General features: G+C 48.0%; 2 protein-coding genes across 3 annotated transcripts; one reads left to right on the plus strand and one right to left on the minus strand.

Annotated features, from left to right (window-relative positions):
* On the plus strand, positions 1 to 3,473 carry Dctpp1 (dCTP pyrophosphatase 1). Its single transcript, XM_032895619.1, has 3 exons — positions 1 to 175; positions 1,121 to 1,231; positions 3,093 to 3,473. The coding sequence occupies exons 1-3, from the start codon at positions 75 to 77 to the stop codon at positions 3,145 to 3,147; spliced, it is 267 nt and encodes an 88-aa protein (XP_032751510.1). The 5' UTR covers positions 1 to 74; the 3' UTR covers positions 3,148 to 3,473.
* A 2,177-nt stretch (positions 3,474 to 5,650) lies between these two features.
* Znf771 (zinc finger protein 771) lies at positions 5,651 to 16,466 on the minus strand. 2 transcript variants are annotated; one of them, XM_032892582.1, is made up of 3 exons: positions 16,123 to 16,466; positions 15,597 to 15,746; positions 5,651 to 6,651 (listed from the first exon to the last, which is right to left on the minus strand). In XM_032892582.1, exons 1-3 carry the CDS (start codon positions 16,234 to 16,236, stop codon positions 5,839 to 5,841), a joined length of 1,077 nt encoding a protein of 358 aa, XP_032748473.1. In that variant the 5' UTR covers positions 16,237 to 16,466; the 3' UTR covers positions 5,651 to 5,838. The 2 variants fall into 2 exon arrangements, with proteins under 2 accessions (XP_032748473.1, XP_032748474.1); XM_032892583.1 differs by having other exon boundaries at positions 15,597 to 15,759; positions 16,123 to 16,190.
* Positions 16,467 to 20,220: the final 3,754 nt, after the last annotated feature.

A 20,220-nucleotide genomic window follows, 5' to 3' on the forward strand; every position in this document is an offset into this window, starting at 1 on the left:
TTGGTCGGAACCCTAGAGGCGGCTCTGAACGTGGCGCGGAGTTTGCTCCCGCGCGGCTGGGACTGGTGGGCGGAATGTCCCAAGCTGGTACCGGTGCGTGCGGTAATGGGGGGCAAGAAGACTCTGCTGCTGCCGGCCCGTTCAGCTTCAGCCCAGAGCCCACGCTTGAGGACATGTAAGCAGTCCTTATCCAGCCTCGGTTGGAGATATTGACCTTTTTGTTGTAGTGGGGAGGGTCCCTCCACGTGGTCCACAAGAAGAACGACATACCCATGTCCACCCAGGCCCTCCTGGCAGTTCTCTGGAGAGCCCAGCCAAACCTTATGTGTACAGTGCGCACTTGAAGCCAGGGAAATTGGGTGACGCCCCTGGGCATGTTAGTACCAATTTTTAGTACAACCTTGGAGAGGTAACAGAGGTCGGATAGTACCTCTGCACCCCAGGAGTGATGGGCAGTTGAACAGGGGAAGCTGAAGCATAGAAATGTTTTATTTTTTTTTTCCTTGCAGAATGTCAAGGAAGGCCCCAGTGGGCAATGTCTCAAAATTACATCCAATGATTTAGTTAGACCTAGGTGTGCGGGAATAGGGGCGTTAAGGTTGAGTACCAGAAGAACTAGCAGTAAAAAAAAAAATGGAATAATAAAGGGTGTTGTTGCTAAATTTGACTTGAGGGTAAAATCTGTACAGGGGCACGTTTATTTCCCGACAATAAGAAAGTCTTATTAAAAGGTAGTAACTTTGGGTTCGGTCCCCAGCCCTGAAAAAAAAAAAAAAAAAAAAAAAAGGTAGTAACTTGGGGCTGGAGAGATGGCTCAGTGGTTAAGAGCACTGGTTGCTCTTCCAGAGGTCCTGAGTTCAATTCCCAGCACCCACATGGTGGCTCACAACCATCTGCAATGGGATCCAATGTCCTCTCCTGGTGTGTCTGAAGACAGCTATAGTGTACTCACATAAAATAAATAAATCTTTAAATAAAAAAAAAAAAAAAGGTAGTAACTTAAGGACATCCAAGAAATTGACTGTTAAGATTCCTAGGCCTGTGTCCTTATAGATGTAGGCTGGGTACCTGCATCTTGTCCTCTAACCCTGAAACTTGAACCTCTACTCCTTTATTCCAGCCGACGCCTCCATGCAGAGTTTGCTGCTGAGCGGGACTGGGAGCAGTTCCACCAGCCTCGGAACCTGCTCCTAGCCTTGGTGGGAGAAGTGGGCGAGCTGGCAGAACTCTTGTGAGTAGATGGGAGGCTTCCTGGAAGAGGCTCTTTGGGGGTGGAGAGAGAATGTATTTGAGCCTCAAAAACTGGGGTTTGTTTTATTTTCCTTACAGCTGTATTCTGTGCTGCTGCTGAAGTCACAAGGGCGACAGTCCCTGTAGGGTGCCAGGAAGTTTCCAGGGAGAGAATGAAAGTGTAGAACAGTGAGGTAGACTGAGGTCTAAGAACAGTCAGCAGGGCTGTAGTGGTGTGCAGCATGAGTCAGGCAGGCAGTGGATATGTAAGTTTGAGGCCAGCCTGCTCTACAGCGGATTTCAAGACGCTGGGGCTATGCAGAGAAACCCTGTCTCAAAGGAAAAAGAGTGAGTGTGTGTGTGTGTTGGGGGTGGCAGACAGTTGTCACAAGCATTTTACCTCTGTGTAGAGCTGAAATAAGGAATTTTAAAAGGTAGCCTGCCAGACAGGGAACTTCCTTTGCAGAGGCAGTGGGGCTGCTGAGATTTCTCAGGGCTTAAGAGCACTTCCTGCCCTTGCAGAAGTGCGAGTTCAGTTCCCAGCACCCCTGTGCCAGGTTACAACCTCCTATAACACCAGTTTCACGGGATCCCACACTCTCTTCTGGCCGTGGAGGCTCTGCATATACATAGTGCCCATACAAACAGGCACTTACATCTATCTGCAGAATAAATAAATCTGTCCTTAAAAAAGTAGTAGTGAGGTGAGAAAGGGCAAGTTAGATTCTGGGAGAATCTAATTCAAAATTAGCTTTCCCAAGAAAAGGGGGCGTTTTGTATCTGTTTTTGTTCTCTTTGTGGCCCAAGTATCTAGCCCACTGTAGGCGTTACATAGAAGTGGGAACTGTGGAAGATAGAGTGTGAGGCAAGCCCAGGCGGATAAGATTGGAGTTAGAAGGTGTTGGAGTTCAGGCAGAAGGCCTGGTCTAACCTCAGTAGCAGAAAGATTTCTGTGCCTGCAGGGCAGATTGGACACCTGAAAATTGGATTAGAGCAGGCTAGTGAGCAGGCTGGTGTGGACCTAACTCTGGGCAGCCATTGTGGGATGAAGACTAGAGGGCATATAAAATGCACTTGAGGGTGGGCCATTCCTTTTGTACAGATGAATTAGCATCAGTTGTGAGCTAGGTCATCTGTAACAAAGGCTGGGAAGCCGTGGACCACACAGCCTCCACTCCTGGTAGAAGAAGAGTAAGGACACAGTTTTAAGTGATCTGGAACTCTGACAAGGGCTAAGGGGAAATCAAGTCAGATGTGGTGGTGTGTGATGTAACCCCAGGGCTTGAGAGGCAGAGGCTGAGGGGCTGGGGAGGTAGGTGGTCGTCCTCGGCCACAGGGAGACTGAAACCTTAGGTACACAGGAGCCAGTCTCGGGAAGGGGATAAGCAGATGAGAGAGTAAGGGTTTCTGAGATGGTAAGCTGTGAATTGAGACCGAAGTATCAAGAAAGGGAAATCTAGGAGGATGGGGGGTGACGTTCATAGTAGAAGGAACAGTGACCACAAACAGAAGAGGTAATGGTGGCTTTGGGTGGGAGAGCAAGTGGGTAGAGAGGAGTTAACAGGAAGGTGAATTCCTGCACTGATCAGGTCCGGGGTTTAGTATGGAGTGACAGCAGCTAGCACTAGTGAAAAGTAGATCTGAACCTCGGAGTGTCTCAGCAAGTGTTCTCTTGGTCACTCTGTGGCTGAGGTAGAGTCATGGGGGGTCTGGCTGTTATCCGTTAACACACATGGTTCTGCCCAGGGCCCAGGCAAGTAGATTATCCCTGGAGAGATTTTTCTGGGCTGTGGTAGTGTGAAACTTTATAGACAGGCCCAAGAAACTAGTAAGCTTGTATGTCTGTCCTGTTCTCTTCCCAGTCAGTGGAAGTCTGACACAGAGCCTGGTCCTCAGGCATGGCTGCTAAAGGAGTGAACAGGCCTTGAGGAGGAGCTTAATGATGTCCTCATCTACCTGGTGGCTTTAGCAGCCCATTGTCATGTGGACTTACCTTGAGCAGTAATCTCCAAAATGGACACCAACCGACGTTACCCAGTCCATCTGTCCCTAGGTTCTGCCTGTAAGTATACAGACTTGCCCTGTGGGACCTTTCTGAAAACCAGGCTATGGGGGCTGGAGACCCTGACTCTGAGTTGAGAAACCAGGCTTCTACCTAGAAACACAGTGCTAGTCTGGTCTTTTTTAAGTCATAGATCTGGGCCTGGTGTTTTCTCTCTCATTAAAATAACGTAAGGCAACAATGTTTGGATTTTTCTTGAGAACCTAGACAAAATATCTCAAATCCTGCAGAGAAGCAGGGCTCTGTCCAGTGTAACTCACAGTTGCTGTTCTGCCTTTTCATAATTTAAAACTTGCAAAAGCAGAGAGCAGGAAGTAAATATGGGCTGCAAGTCTTTGATAAGTACAGAATACAGCTTCCGTTCCTTGGTCCCTGTGTACAAGGAAAGACCACCCACCTCTCTAACCTGGCCAATCTCTGTTCTTCCTTTCTAGCTAGATGGTGTTGAGTGAACAGTTGATATGGTGTGTGAGCACATTATGTCCCCTGAGGCACCTAAGAGTCCTCCCAGAAAGTGAGGTAATGATGAGAAACCACGATGTGGTGATTGTCTGCCTCCTTCTCTAATGACCCTTCATGCCTTCCCAGGTAAAAGAATTCTTCTGATTAAAAATGGCTGTTTTACATTCCTGCCCATTGAATATTATAACATTTAATTTTATCTTTTATCCCCTCCTTTGTCCCTGTATTTGATCAAATCTGTAACCCCCCTCACTGATTTTCTCTGGAGCTCCAGCTCCTTTTCCTTCTCCGAGACAAATCTTAAGAAATCTTCTGGGGACTGGAGAGATTGCTCAGCACTTAAGTGCACTTCCTGGTCTTTTTTTTTTCTTCCTTGTCTTTGTTAAGACAAGGTCTCTACATATTGTTGGCTAACCTGGAACTTGCTATGTAGACCAGGCTGGCCTTGGACTCACAGAGATCCATCTGCCTCTGCCTCCCAAGTGCCGAGATTAAAAGCATGCACTGTCACACTTAGCACTTAATGCTTTTGCAGAGGCAGCTTACAAATGCCTTAACCCTAGCTCCAAATCTTCCTGATTTGGCTGGCGCCTGCATTCATTTATACAAATCCACACACTTATCAAATATTACTTCCAGGCTTATGAGATGGCCCAATGACCAGTGTCCCAACTCTATCCCAGAGATCCACATGATAGAGGGAGAAAACCAATTCCTGCAAGTTGCCCTCTAACCTCCACACATAACCATGGCTCATGCCCCCCATCCCATTTCCTAATTTTTAAAATTACTTTGGGGCATGGTGTTGGATACTGTGACACCTGTGACCCCAGCATTAAGGAGGCGGAGACAGAAGAACATAAGTTTGAGGATAGCTTGGGCCACAAACCAAAACTATTTTTTGTGTGTATGTTTTGCCAATAATGTGTCTGTGTACCAGGTCAGAAGTCAGGGCTTTGGGTCCCCTAGAACTGGAGTTATGGATGGCTGTTAAGCCACATGGGTGCTTAGGATGGAGCCCAGATCCTCTGCAAGTGGTTTTTTTTTTTTTTCCCCTAAATCCTGTGATCATCAGTTTCCTTGACCAATGGTCTATTTCCTGCTGTACCATTCACTAGCTGTCTGCAAAAGTGGAGATGAGGTTTGGAGCTAGCTGTGGTGGTGCAAGGTGCACGCTTGTAACCCCAGAATTCAGAAAGAAGATCCCTGAAAATGCAAGCCTGGTGTATATAGTGAGTACTGGGTCAGCTTAAGGTTAATTAAATAGGGCTGGAGAGATGGCTCAGTGGTTAAGTGCACTGACTGCTCTTCCAGAGGTCCTGAGTTCAAGTACCAGCAACCACTGGGTAGCTCACAACCATCTGTAGTGAGATCTGATGCTCTCTTCTTGTGTGACTGAAGACAGATAATAAATCTTTTAAAAAAAATTAAATGGGGCTGGAGAGATGGCTCAGTGGTTAGGAGCACCAACTGCTCTTCCAGAGGTCCTGAGTTCAATTCCCAGCAACCACATGGGGGCTCACAACCCTCTGTAATGGGATCTGATGCCCTCTTCTGGTATGGCTTGTGGATGGCTATAGTGTACTCATAAAAATAAATCTTAAAAAAAAAAAAAAAAATTAAATGGTGGTGGGGCACTAGTGTATTTACATAAGGAAGTACTTAAACCTCTTTACACAGCCCCATTTCTCTCCTTTGCCACACCGACCCTCAAGGACTGCAAAACACAATAATCTAGTCAAGAACATGTCCTGTTTATGCCTCTTTTCAGAACTGAGATTGAGGCACAGCCAGCCAGGTATGTGTGTCTCCGAGTTCCAGGCTATTTTATAGCCCCATTTGGTTCCATACCTAGTGTTCCCCTTCCCACCCACCTCACTTAACAGGCATCGTGAGGTGAGGATAGAATACTTTATTCACTCAGAAGGGCCAAGGAAATGTAGCTGGGGACGAGGCATGGTTCTAGGGATCCCCGGTGGGACATTCCCTATCGCCCAGTCCCAGAGCACCCCCGACCCAGGTGCAGGCATGGAAGGAACAATTCAGGTGCAAGTCCCAAGTGCCCCTCGCTTCCCCGCCGTGGCTCAGCTGCCCTCGCACTCCGGGCAGCGCTCGGTGGGCGTGGCGGCTGTGGCACTGGCGGGTAGCTTGAAGTCTCGGCCGCAGCCCGCGCAGATGTAGAGACGGCGCCGCATGTGCGCGCGACGGTGGCGGATGAAGTGTGAGCTGAGGCGGAAGCGCCGGCCGCACTCCGTGCACGGGTAGGGCCGCTCGCCCGTATGCGTGCGCGCATGCTCCGCCAGGTTGGAACGGTGGCCGAAGCGCCGGCCGCACACGGCGCAGCGGTGCGGCTTCTCGCCCGTGTGCACGCGCCGGTGCTTGGCCAGCGCCGAGCTCTGAGCGAAGCGCGTGCCGCAGTCGGCGCATGCGTACGGGCGCTCGCCCGTGTGCGTGCGTCGGTGGCGCGCCAGGCACGAACTTCCGCCGAAGGCTCGTCCGCAGTCCGGGCACGCGTAAGGCTTCTCGCCCGTGTGCACGCGCAGATGCTGCGCGTAATTGGAGCTCTGCGCGAAGCGCCGCCCGCAGTGTGCGCATGCGTACGGCTTCTCTCCCGTGTGACGCCGCCGATGCTGCCGCAGGTTCGAGGCGGCGGAGAAGCGCTTGTCGCATTCCGGGCACTGGTAGGGTCGCTCGCCTGTATGGGTGCGACCGTGCTTGGTCAGTGCCGACTTCTGCGAGAAGCACCGGCCGCACTCCGTGCACGCAAAGGGGCGCTCGCCCGTGTGCGTGCGCGCATGTTTGGCTAGTGTGGAGCGGCGCGCGAAGGCGCGGCCGCAGTCTGGGCACGCGTGGGGGCGCGCCGGGTCGGCCGACGGCGCTGGCATCTGGCTGGCAACCTGCAGGCAAAGGGAGGATAGGTCAGCCTTAAAAGGCCCCTGCAAACTGCAAACTCTTTGAGCCTCAGTTCATCTGTGAAACAGGGAACTGTGCCTGCCTCCGTGATGGTGCGCCTTACAAGACTTAATACATCACTTCCAGCTGACATTACAGTTACCTGTATTAATTCACAAAATTTATTGGGCACGTTATAGGTTATATAGTTAGAGACACTGGGGATTTGATATTAGATATAAAGTACCAGGTATCTGTAATACTGGCATCGTAGAGGTGAGACAGGCAGATCAAGAGATCCAGGCCAACTTAGGCTACATATGGAGACCCTGTCTCAAAACCCAAGTGCTGGTAATGTAGTAGTGACAGAGAGCTTGCCTACAAATTTCCTCAGCCCTGGAGAAATCCTACCTACTACCAGAGTAATGGGTTAATGCAGGTATTGCTGGAATGCTGCAGATACACATAGGGCTGGGAAGACACTGTTGTGATGGCGTAAGGTATTGGGGGGAGGGGAAGGAAACAGGAGGTCATAGTCAAGGACCTGGGAAGGAGGACTTCAGCTTTCAGTATAAATGAGATAGAGAAGCACTATGAGGGATTTCTGAGAATTCTGATGAGGAAAATGACGATCACACATTCTAAAGGCTCTTTGGGAACCCAAATGAAGGAGAAGAAAAGACAGAATGAGGAGGCTACTGATTCATCTGATGGAAGACTAGTTGGTCTAAGCCCAGGAAGCAAGTAGAAGTAGAGCCAGTGAGATGTTGGTTTCTTTCTCCACTTTACAGGTTGAGATAAGAGATGGCAACAAACTGGCTTCCAGGTATGAAGACTCAAAATGACTATCGGATTAAAGGTGTGGGCCACCATCCCAGACCCCAAGTAACTAAGGTTCAGAAACTGCCCAGATGGGAGTTGCCATGTACAGAGGGGAAACAGGTAAGAAGTAAGATCTGGGGCTGGAGAGATGGCTCAGAGGTTAGGAGCACTGCCCTTCTAGAGTTCAATTCCCAGCAACCACATGGTAGCTCGTAACCATCTGTAATGACAACTGGTGCCCTCTTCTGGCCTGCAGGTGTACATGCAGGCGGAACAGTGTATTCAGGCATGATAAATAAATCTTTTAAAAAGGAAAAAAAAAAAAAAAAAAAGATATGCTTGGGGCTGGCTGGCTGGAGCTCAGAAGGAGCCAGGGTGGAGATGAGAGGTGTTCGGCCTATAAATGGTCATTAAAGCCTAGAGACAGAAGAGGTCTCCCAGGGAATTGCAGAAGGAAGCTGGAGCAAGCAGCCAGTTGGCAAGTGTGGGCGGAAGCCCAGACTCTTCAGGTTTTCGAGCAAGCACTTTAAGCTGTGCAGAAAAAGCCAAAATGTTGCTCTGAGTCTTGAAGTTCTGAAGCTTGAGTCAGTCTGGACTTCTAGAGATAAACTCAGGAAAAGGAAGAATGCTGTGTAAGAAGCAGGTGAAGGGGAAACATTTTGAACTAAGTGATGAGGAATATTAAAGGCACATTACCCTCTTCTCATAAAAGGAGAAATGCCATGTTTACATAGCTGAGAGCATGGCACAACTTTCTATCCATGAAGGAAGTTTGTGAATGAGGTGCAGTTTCCTTTCTGAAGGTGAGGAGGACTGGGGGAAACAGGTGGGGGTGGGGTGGTCAGTGAAGTGATCCCCTAGTAAAACGGATGAGTACTGTCAACCAAGCAGTTAAGAACATTAATTCATTCTGGGTGTGGTGGTGCAGACCTTTAATCCTGGCACTTGGGAGGCAGAGGTAGAAGGATCTCTGTGAGTTTAAGGCCAGCCTGGTTTATAAAGCAAATTTCAGGACAGTCAGGATTACAAAGACCTCTAAAAATAAACAAACACACACAAACAAACAAACAAACAAAAACATTAATTCATGACTAAAAAACCACCTGACACACAGGACAAGACACATGCTGCCTCTCCTGTATTCAGTCCAACACCGTCCTTTTACAGAGAAGGACATACCACCGGAAAACGTTAAGTGACAAAGAGTAGGACCTTCCCTTTCAGGAGCTGTCGAGCACCTTGAAGGCCATCAGCCCTTTGTCATAAGAGACTGGCTCTGGGGCCAGGTAGGTGGTACATTACTTTAATCTCTGCACTCAGCAGGCAGAGGCAGGTAGGTGCATCTCTTGTGGATTTAAGGACAACCTCGTCTACATAGAGTTCCAGGCCAGCCAGGGTTGCATAGTGAGAGCCTATCTCAAAACAAAACAAAAAACAAATCAAAAAGAAAGTGGCTTTGAACTAGAAGATATAACAATTTGGGAAATTAGCAATCAGCCCAGAAAACTCTGGTTCTAATAATAATAATAATCTTCCCTTAACTGTGCCTTGATTTCAACTGCCAGCTGCCATGGTCTGAAAATATTAAATGGAAAATTCCAGAAATAAACAATTTGTAAGTTTAAAACAACTTTTATTACAGCATATAGTTATGGTTCTATTTTATTACTGTTAAATTCTTACTGTGCCGCCTAATTTAGAAATTAAATTATAAGTATATACCTAAAGGAAAAAAATACAGTCTAGGTGTAACTACATGCCTATTATCCCAGCACTCAGACTGAAGCAGGAGGATCACAAGTTCTCAACCAGCTTAGAGAATATAGCAAGAACCTGTCTCAACAACAACATAATTAAAATATGTGTGTATGTATGTATGTGTGTGTGTATGTATGTGTATGTGTGTGTATGTATGTAGTGTATGTGTATGTGTGTATGTATGTATGTGTGTATGTATGTATGTGTGTGTACATGTATATATGTGTGTATATATGTATGTGTGTATATGTATGTATATATGTATAAATATGTGTACATGTATATATGTGTGTATATGTGTGTGTGTGTGTATGTATGTATGTGTGTATGTATGGAATTGTTTTATGTATGCTATTAGTCAGGTGGGACAGTATCTTAATGTTTAGCTCAGGTTAGCCTTATACTTACAGACAATCCAGCCTCTGCCACCTGACTGCTAGATTAAAAGTGTGTTCCACTACACAGGATTATTCTGTTTTTGCTTTTTTGTTTTGTTTTCAGAGTTTCTTACCTTGCCATAATAGCCCAGGCTAGCCTGGAACTTGAAATCCTCCTACCTCTGCCTGCTGAGTACAGGGATCACAGGGTTATCTCCAGACAGCAGAGAACTCCAAGGCTTAGAGAGACTGAGTTGACAAAGCATAACAAGGTGCAACTTTCCCCTGAATTCAGAGCAGGGGGGACAGAAGCTCCTCTCTAAGTCTCTATCTTTCTCCAAGAAAGCCTCCCCATTAAAGTAGATACTGTGGGGAGGTCCAGTCTGAAGTACTCCAAGGCCACACTTTCTCCCTTGCCCTGGTTGTGACATCTCTGAGTCTGTTCAACACAACACCACAGTGGAGATGACCTTTCTTGTAGACCCTTCCCCAGCACCTTCTCTAAGTTGTCACTGCCCAGCCTGGAGACCTCCTCACACTGGCTTCACTGACTTCTGAGAAAGAAATCCTTCCCCTTGGTCATCCCCATTGTCTCCAGCCCAGGAGAAGGGGTCTTAGGCACTTGGAGAAGAATCTTGGTAATGGTCTGAGTCTAGCAGCCCCCAGACATGGATAAGGCCAGGGTAGTGATCAGCATCCTAGCATTTGGGTAGCTGAGGCAAGAGGATCATGACCTTGAGACCAGCCTGGGCTGTATAGAGAGACCCCACCTCAAAATAAGCAAATGAAAACTTCACAATCCTTTGTGTTAAGTGGTCCAGCCACTTAGATGAAGAAATAAGACACAGACATCAACTGATTACCTGAGCCCATACAGCTAATAAATGGCAGAACCAAGGACTGAACTTGTCTGTTATGATGCAACTGTAGCCATGGGTGTGAGGTCACATGGCGAACTTGTCTCCTCCCCAAACCTTCACCAATCCTCACCTTTTCTTACAGAATATAAAACACAACCTCCGAGAGTGAGCTCTCTACAAGACTAGCCACATCAGAACCCCTGGGCACTTGTGAAAGACAGGCAGTCTCAGGTTGGGGCTGTAGCTCAGCTGGCACAGTGGTTCCTTAGCGTACAGGAATCCTAGGCCTAATCTCCAGCCCTGCATGGGCCAGCCATGGTGGCATGCAACTGTAAGCCCAGCACTCGGAGGTAGACACAGAAAGCAGAAATTCAAGGTCAGACTCCACTAGATAGTGAGTTCCAGCCAGCTCCAAGTCTATAATTTCAGCACTTGTGAGGCAGAGGCAGGAGAATCAGGAATTCTAGTTCTTCAGTTATATAGGGTTCAAGGACAGTGTGAATATCATGCCTCACTCAAGATTTATTGTGCTATAATCCTTTTAGAGGTCAAAGAGATTGCTCTGTGGTTAAGCGTGTTGGCCACTGTAGCACAGGACCTAGAATGAGTTCCTAGAACCACATGGTAGTTCACAAGTATCTAAAACCTCAATTTCAGGAGTTCCAACACCCTCTTTTGGCCTCTATGGGGACACACATATGTGGTACACATATCTTGCAGGCAAAACACTTGTCCACATAAAAGTAAATCTCTTTTTGGTTTTAGTTTTGTTGTTTGTTGTTGTTTTTAAGAAAGGGTTTCTCTGTGTTTCCCTGACTGGACCTTACTATGTAGACCAGGCTGGCCTCAAACTCAAAGATCCACCTGCGGGCTGGAGAGATGGCTCAGCGGTTAAAAGCACTGACTGCTCTTCCAGAGGTCCTGAGTTCAAATCCCAGCAACCACATGGTGGCTCACAACCATATGTAATGAGATCTGATGCCTTCTTCTGATGTGCCGGAACAGCTACAGTGTACTTATATATAATAAATAAATACATCAAAAAAAAAAAAAAAAAAAAAGATCCACCTGCCTCTGCCTCCCAAGCACTGGGATTAAAGGCTGTGCCACCACTGCCTCGCAATGAAAATAAATCCTAAGAATTTTTAAAATTTCATCTTATGTTGGTGATATAGCTTAGTGGTACCCTAAGTTTAATCTCCAGCATTGCAGAAACAAAAACTTTTACTTTATCAAGTTCCCAATGATCTGCCTGCATGTTTAACATTAAGTCCATCCCCCTGTGGTGGAGAGTGGCAGCGCACTCCTGCAAGCCTCACAATCTGGAAGCTGAAGCAGGAGGATCACAAGTCCAGAGTCAGTCTAAGCACCATACATAAGGAAGAGACCCCATCTCAATAAACAAGAAGTGTAAAGTGAAGCCGTCCGGTCTGCAGGTGAGAAGAGCTACACCAGAGAGAGCAGGTGCACAGCGGACAAAAGTTTGTGGGCTGGGGCTGGAGAGATGGCTCAAGGGTTAAGAGCACTGTCTGCTCTTCCAGAGGTCCTGAGTTCAATTCCCAGCAACCACATGGTGGCTCACAACCATCTGTAATGAGATCTGGTGCCTTCTTCTGGCCTGCAGGCATACGTGCAGGCAGAATGCTGTATACATAATAAATAAATAAATCTTTAAAAAAAAATAAAAGTTTGTGGGCTGAACCACAGTTTGGTTCAGGGTCATGTGTTTCTGAAGCTGAGCATGAGGTGGCTGTCAGGCTGGTGAGGGCACTTGGTGCTAAGTTTGATGACTTGAGTCTAATCCCTAAGACCCACCCTGGTAGAAGGAAAGTTGTCCACTGGGCGCCACAGGTGCCATGATAACCCCATACCATGGCAATCACTGTACCCCATACTCAAACTCAAATACATATAATTGAAAGTTCAGACAGATCATAGTTTGACAGGCAGACAAAGCCTACTCCACACTCTGAGTGTAGCATCACTAGAGACCATTTTCCTCTAGGCCTGGGAACTGAACCACACAGTAAGGCCAGCTTTACCCATGAGCTATACCCACAGCCCCTTGACGCCTATTCTTAACAAAGAACAGCCACTGTTGACACTGTCAATGCTGTAATAATCACCATCTACTGGTACTGGATGTCACAACCCAGACAGGCACTTGCCATGTAGACCATGCTGGCCTGGAACTTGTAGTCCTCCTACAGGAATGCAGTACGATGCTGGCTGGAAGGCACTTTTGAGATAGTTAACATGTGCATGGACAAAAGAGGCTAAGGGAAGCCACGAGGCAGGTCATTGTGCTATTTTGTTGGCCGAGGGCCAACTGTGCCTGTCTATAACCTCCAACTGGTTCACCCTCCTCCATATCCACTTACTCAGATTCCAGATTGACGCTTTCATCTGTCTGTCTCAGACAGAGGCTGTCTATACAGTCTTGGGTGTCCTAGAATTTGATGCATAGACCAGGCTGGCCTTAAACTCAGACAGCGTCCTGTCTCTGCCTCCTGAGTGCTGGCACTAAAGGTGTGCATCATCACCGTGCCAGCACACTCTGTGCTCACTACTGAAGAAGCTGAGGCAAAGTTGGTAGAGCTAGGATTTGCTCACTACCTGATACTATACCATCTGACCCAACAGAGCTCTGATGACTTTCACGATGAACCTTCTCTTTATCCCTCTGTTTAATCTGTTTCAGTGGGGGTGTCCAAACACCTCTCTCTCTTACTGCTGCTACTTCAAAGCAAGCCACTAACCTTCAAAACTGTTGTTGTTGTTGGGCTTTTCATTGGTTGGGGGTTTTGTTGTTATCTTTGATACAGGGTTTCAGGTAGCCTAAGCTGGTCTCAAACCCACTACATAACTGAGGATAACTTAGACCTTAAAAAAAAAATTCTGGGCTGGAGAAATGGCTCAGTGGTCAAGAGCACTGACTAGTCTTCTAGAGGTCCTGAGTTCAATTCCCAGCAACCACATGGTGGCTCACAACCATCTGTAATGACCTCTTCTGGTGTTTAAAGACAGCAACAGTATGTTCCTACATTAAATAAATAAATAAAAACAATTCATGATGTGTATGAATATTTTGCCTATATGCTTGGTGTCCCTGGAGGCCAGAAGAGGGCGCTGGATCTCAGAACTGGAGTTACAGGTATTGTGAGCCATCATATGGGTGCTAGGAATTGAACCTGGGTCCTCTGGAAGAGCAGCAAGTGCTCTTAACTCCAGAGCCATCTCCGTGGTCCCTACCCCAAATTCCTAATCTTCCTTCCTCTACATCCCTAGTCCTGAGACCACTGTCTATGCCACCATGCCTGATGACGTGGCCCTGGGACCAGCACTTTCTGCATGCAACTGCTCTACAGACAATACATCCCTGGCTCCCTGCCAGGGGTTCTTTTAAACAGAAAATCTAATCATTTTTATCAGTTGGCTTAAGACTTCCTATGTCACAAGACAGAACACAGTATGCCCAAATTGCTACCCTGTCCTGCTTAACAGCCTTTCACACTCTGGCCCCAACGAAACCTTCTAGCATTACCTTCTGTGAGCCTTGGCTCTTGCCTGCCCTTCCTCACCTCTACCAGCCACCTCCCTCCCCACACAAGCCTTCAAGGTCCACACTGAATGCCCTCACTGAGAGAGCCTGGCAAGGGAAGAAGGTGGACAGTACTGGAGCGGGTGCCTGCTGTCCCTGCCCAGCTTCAGCACAGGTAGGTTCACATATTCACATATACCACAAACCCACAGGGACAAAGACAAAATGGAACTACTTACACACTGCTATGTGCAAGGCATAGCTCTAACTCACTCAATCCTTACATCTCCAAGAGGAAGTGCTGCTATGCTGGCCTTTGACGAATGAGGAAACTGAGGCACAGAGACGATACGAAGCCAAGTGGCTTTGCTCAAGCCTGAGACCCACTCAATTAATAGGAAGGCCAAGGTCAAAGGACAGCCTGCCTGAACCATAGAATAAGTTCTAGACCCACATGGGCAGCTTGGCTGAGACCTGTCTCAATAGAAAAGGCTTGGCTATCGTACATAAAGCCTTGGTCTGATCCTTAGTACTGCAAGAAGAATTAACAAGGCCAAAACGTTGTCAGCTGACAGGGAGGTGATGGGAATGGAAGTCCATCTTAATTAAGCTCTAGAGCACTAGGTCCTTAGTGTTCAAACCAAAGGGTACACAGGGTCTGAAAGTCAAGCTGGGTGAAGATGACAAGACAAGAAGGCTGAGAAGAATGGGACTTCACAGTTAAGAGTGCAAGAGGCCTAGCAAGGTCTCCTTTCCCCAACAACTCATCAAGTCCACTAGGGGGAGCTAGGCTTTAATCCCCTGAGGTGTAGGCCCTAAAACCCAAGGCAGCCAGAACCCTCCGGCTGAACTCAAGTCTACTGACACAGGGACGGTCCAGGGTTCTGACAGCTCTGGGAAGTAAAATAGCTGGTGATAGTTAAGGTCTCAAAAGGCAGGCTCTAATTCATTCTGATGTCCTGAAAACCTTCAGAAGAAAACCCAGATTCCAGCATGGTCTGCCAACCAACCTGCCTGGAGCTGGGCAGCAGTATGAGAGAATGGAGCTGGGCAGCAGTATGAGAGAATTGCTGTCCCATAGCTCCCGACTGACAAAGCCATTCTTTCTGTCTGGGGCAGTCACTTAGGTCAGTTACCAAATGTCTTAAGACTCAGTTCCTCACCTATAAAATGGAGTGAATACTACCTACAAACTAGACTGAGGTGCTTGGCATCAGGCACACGGTAAACTATGCATAAGGTAGCTGTTGTTATTGTCGCCTGACCTCGTCTTCCCTGACCTCTGGCCTTTGCTACTCCTATATCTGGACTCAGGATACAGGATTGTGAGTTTACAGACATCAAGCTGCATAGAGACTGAAACCACTCAGCACGGTGCCTCAAGCAGGACTCAGCATGGTGTCTGGCTTTCACGGTGGGCCAAACGTCTATCCAATCAGGTCGGAGGGTAGAGGGCACAAGGATGGGCCAATTCTGAGTTTCTAGATCTCGGATCCAGGAGAAGACGGGGCAGGATTTCTGACTTCTGTCTGAGGGACCGTGAACCTAGTACAGGTTCGAGGGTGGGGGTGGGATCAGGGTATAACACGTACCTCCTTGTTGTCCACAGGGCTCTTGAGTTTCACCACCTCATACTTCTCCTCACCCTCCTCCTCCTCACCCTTCACCAGCAGCACCATCTCCTCCTGCATCTCTTCCTCCTCCTCCTCCTCTGCCTGCTGTTCGCCAGGCATCTTGGTGTCCTGAGGCGGGGCGCTGGATCAGAGGCTCAGGACCCGCCCCCCACCCCCACCCCCACCCCCACTGTGGCCCCGGCCCAGACAAGGCGGTGCAGCCGTGGCTTCCCCCGCCCTGCCCAGGCTCGGAGTCTAGTCCTCTCCCATCCACCCTAACCCAGCCCCACGCTCCGGCACTGCCCAGGGCCCAGCTCGGAAGACACCCGTTCACCCCACTCATCCCGACATTCAGGGCCCTGAACAGTTCGAATCTCCAGCTCCCGCGAGTTGCCACCCTCCTCGCGCTGAGTCACTCCCCGGAGCCTGGGTCGGCGACCCGAGCGCTAAGGGACCGGCTGAAGGCCCGCTGGAGCTGAGGCCCTGGGGTGGAGTGCGCACTCACCAGCCCGAGGTTCGGTGCTCGTGCGGCCCCGGGCCTGGGCGAGGGGCGGTTGGGTGCTCTGCGAAGGCCGCGGCTCCGGAGGCGGGGGCGGGGCGGGGCCCCAGGGGCGGCCATTCATTGGCTCGAGCGTCTGGCCACGCCCCTAGGGGAGAGGCCTGAGGCCTGGGCTTCTGTGCCTAACCGCCCCGGGAGGGGGAGCCGGGACTCTGAGGTATCGGCGACCCGGAAACTCCTAACGAACAGAAGATGCCTAACCCGGCCTTCAAGGCCCTGCAACCAAGTTCTAACCACCCTCAGTCGGACTCCGCCGCTGCTGGGTCTCGACGCCCCACCGAGATTGCTGTGCCCGCGTAGGCCACGTGCGCTCCCGCGGGTCTGGGCCTCTCGCTGGCACCCGGCCTGGAGAGTGGGCCCTGTCGCCTCCTCTCTTCTTTCCCCTCCTTTTTCCTTCTTCGTTCTTTCTCGCGTCGCCTTCCCGTCCACTGGCCTTCCTGGCAGCTTGCTGTTTGCCCGCTTGCGGCCCAGCTCCACCACCGCCCAATCTGTCGCTTTCGTTTACCGTTTGTTTTTTCTGACTTGAGTCAAAGGTTCACTAGATGTAAACCTAGCTCTAGTTCTGCACCCCCACCCTCAATCCCGAGGTATAGGCAGGAGTTGCCACGCCTGGCTTGGGTACCTGTTCTTGTAAGTTTACTGTTTTACACACTTGCACATTTGCTCAGCACAAAGGATCACGGCCTCACTTTACATACGCGCTTCAAGATAGTTCAGAGAGGACTGATTTGCCTAAATTATACAGTAAGGAAACCTTTCCGACAACTGGTAGTGTGGGTGGAAATAGCCCAAGGTCAAATCCACTCAATATTACCGTACTATCTTGCCTATCACTCTATTTTTAATGGGCATGGTGCCACTCAGCATAGGGAAGGCAGAAGCAGGTGGATTTCTGTAAGTTGAGGCCAGGCAGGCTTGCGTAGTGAGACTCTATATAATTTTTTTTTAATAAAAAAATAGTAAGGGGGGGGGGATTTAGCTCAGGGGTAGAGTGCTTGCCTAGGAAGCGCAAGGCCCTGGGTTCGGTCCCCAGCTCTGGGGAAAAAAAAAAAAAAAAAAGAAAAAAAAAAAGAAAAAAAAATAGTAAAGGAGCTGGAGAGATGGCTCAGCAGTTAAGAGCACTGACTGCTCTTCCAGAGGTCCTGAGTTCAAATCCCAACCACCACATGGTGACTCACAACCATCTGTAATGGGATCTGATGCCCTCTTCTGGTGTGCACAAAGACAGCAACAGTGTACGCATATACATAAATAAAATCTTTAAAAATAAAATTAAAAAAAGAAAAAAGAGGGCAGGAAGATAAAAGCAGAGAGGACAGTTTGTGTTCATAAGACACACTTCTGATACTACCAATAGTGTCTAGTGACTCCCTCCCATGGGTATCAGCTCCAGATAGAACTGGGAACAGAAATTTGAAGTTAGATGTGGTGGCTCACATCTGGAATCCAAGCTACTTCGGAGGATCCTGAGTTCAAAGCCGCCTGGGCAAAAGATAAAAACTTCCATTTCAAAAGGAAAGAGTTGGAGGACTAAACAGACTGCGTAGGGGAGCAGGGCATGAGGTAGCAGAAGAGGCTTGGAACTGCCTTCTGATGGTCAGAACCTCCTTTGCAGTTAGATGCTTTAAGGTTATTGTTTTTTTAAACAATACATGTCTATGTGTGCCCACATGCTTGCAGATGCCCAAATAGGCTGAAAGAAGATGTCTGACCTCCTGAGGCGGACTCTAGAGCAATTGTGAGGAATGCACATGCACGTGGGTGCTGGGAACCAAACTCTGTGCCTCTGACAGAGCAGCTAGCCTTCTGGCTTGCTTTTTTTTTTTTTTTTTTAAGATTTATTTATTCTATATAAGTACACTGTTGCTCTCTTCAGACACACCAGAGAAGGGCATCAGATCTCATTACAGATGGTTGTGAACCACCATGTGGTTGCTGGGAATTGAACTCAGGACCTCTGGAAGAGCAGTCAGTGCTCTTAACCACTGAACCATCTCTCCAATCCCACTCCAGCTTCTTAAAATGTCTTTTTTTTTTTTTTTAATGTGTATCTGTGCACACCTGAATACATGTTTGTGTGCCACATTCCTGCAGGAGCTCCACGAAGTTAGGAGAGACATCAGATCTGGAGCTGGAGTAACAGATGGTTGTAAGCCATCATATGGGTGCTGGGAACCAAACCAAATCTTCGGCAAGAGCTGTAAATGCTCTTATCGATTGAGCCCTCTTTCCAACTCTAGTTAAATATTCTTAAAGTGGCAGTTAGGGTTTGGTTTATAAGAAACTATAGCCCTACAGCACTTTGCCATCCATATGCACCAAGGAACGTCTGCCTTCTCAAAGACTCCTTCATTACTGTGGCTTTGATTCCTCCCCCCTCCCTGTTTGTGGGCTTTTCAAGAGTTACATGGAAAGAAATAACCTAAAAGGATCTGATCTGTTGAGGCTTGTCCCCTCCCCAGCAGAGCTGCAGCCATTTTGTTCCATGCCTGCCAACTATTTCATATTGCTGCTGTAATATGCCTGCCAGTCATTGACACAGAGAAATAACTCACAGCAAGGTTGTGCTGATCACGTATCTGTTATGTTCTGTATGAGGTTGTTAACCTTGAGGGATTCCACAAAGCTTTACGCAGGACCCATCAAATCAAAGGTCCATATGAACTCTTCTGTCTAAAGTGGCTTGAGTCAGAGCTGACCACTGGGTAGCCCTTCCTGCACCTGCATATGGACCCATTGTGGGTTTTGCAGTTTTAGCCTTTGTAAGTTGAGAGAGAAAAATCAGTTTGAGGGTGTGCGTTCAACCAACCATCCCTGTCTTTGAGGTCAGTGTCCGTGTGGTTTGTGGGCATCAGCTCCTGATAGGACTGAGAACAGAAATTTGAAGATTGGGCGTGGTGGCTCATCTCTGGAATCCAAGTTACTCTGGAGGGACTTCTGAACCCCAACATGACTCATCCTAGGGAAGGGAGAGAGGGAGACGTCTTACACCCATAAATATAATACACCTTCCACCTCAGAATCTTCCTTAAAACTTAAAAATCCACAAGACAGGACACAATGGGCTGTTTATCTCAGTTGTTTTGGATCAGTCCTCTTCAAATCTCTGAGTCTTTAACTGTCTCAGCTGAATTCTCAGCCTTTTTACTCTGTAAAAAGCGATGTTAGTGGAAGGCCTAAGGCTAACGGGCGTTGATGAACCAGCTGCCTCCATCCTAGGCTTGAAAGCCATTGTAAAGACAAAACTAGGCTCATTCCTGATTATGATTAAATCTGTTTCCCAAGGACTGGGCCACCTGTAACCTTAACTACAAATGGTTCTGCACTGCCTGTTCCAGGAAATGGCAACTATGTCTTTGTTGCAAAAAAAATTGCTTATCACCATTTTGGAACCCTACCTTTGTTTCAAAAGGTTGTTATGACTACCTGGAGTTATGACTACTACCCTGCCTCCACTTTAGGCTTAAAAGTCATTTTATAGTGAAGACAAACTAGATCCATTCCTGCTTTTGATTAAACCTGTTTTTCAAGGATTCAGCTGCTTCACCTGTAACCTTAACTACAAATGGTTCTGTACTGCCTGTTCCAGGAACGGCAATCATGCCTGTTTCAAAAGGTTGTAGGACACCTATGACCACCTTGTTTCTTTGGTTCAAGAGGTCCTTAAGGACTTCTTATGCTTCTGTAATGCTTCTGTGACCCCACCCATTTACCTGCCAAATCCTCCATTTGGAAACCCCTTACTCCTGAACTATGAAACCTCGTCTTCCTCACATCCTGCCTTAGGGGGAGGCAACCCATGTACACAAATAAAAGCTTTGCTTGCTTGAATTTGGCCACAGTGATCTGGGTTGATGGTCTTCCTCCTCTAGTCTTTGGAATTAGCATAGGTTTCCATCTTTTAAAAAGAAATATTTCGGGGTTGGGGATTTAGCTCAGTGGTAGAGCGCTTGCCTAGGAAGCACAAGGCCGTGGGTTCGATCCCCAGCTCCGAAAAAAAGAACCAAAAAAAAAAAAAAAAAAAAAATATTTCAAAATTTTGTG

The sequence above is a fragment of the Rattus rattus genome, chromosome 2 (genome assembly GCF_011064425.1).
Source record: "Rattus rattus isolate New Zealand chromosome 2, Rrattus_CSIRO_v1, whole genome shotgun sequence".
Classification (NCBI taxonomy): domain Eukaryota; kingdom Metazoa; phylum Chordata; class Mammalia; order Rodentia; family Muridae; genus Rattus; species Rattus rattus.

Coding starts and splice junctions, on each gene's coding strand:
- Znf771 (XM_032892582.1), bottom strand. CDS start 16,236: ATGGCCGCCCCTGGGGCCCCGCCCCGCCCCCGCCTCCGGAGCCGCGGC. Junction 15,747..16,122: donor GAGCACCGAACCTCGGGCTG/GTGAGTGCGCAC, acceptor GCCCCGCCTCAG/GACACCAAGATGCCTGGCGA. Junction 6,652..15,596: donor GCCCTGTGGACAACAAGGAG/GTACGTGTTATA, acceptor CTTTGCCTGCAG/GTTGCCAGCCAGATGCCAGC.
- Dctpp1 (XM_032895619.1), top strand. CDS start 75: ATGTCCCAAGCTGGTACCGGTGCGTGCGGTAATGGGGGGCAAGAAGAC. Junction 176..1,120: donor GAGCCCACGCTTGAGGACAT/GTAAGCAGTCCT, acceptor CCTTTATTCCAG/CCGACGCCTCCATGCAGAGT. Junction 1,232..3,092: donor GGCGAGCTGGCAGAACTCTT/GTGAGTAGATGG, acceptor TTCTCTTCCCAG/TCAGTGGAAGTCTGACACAG.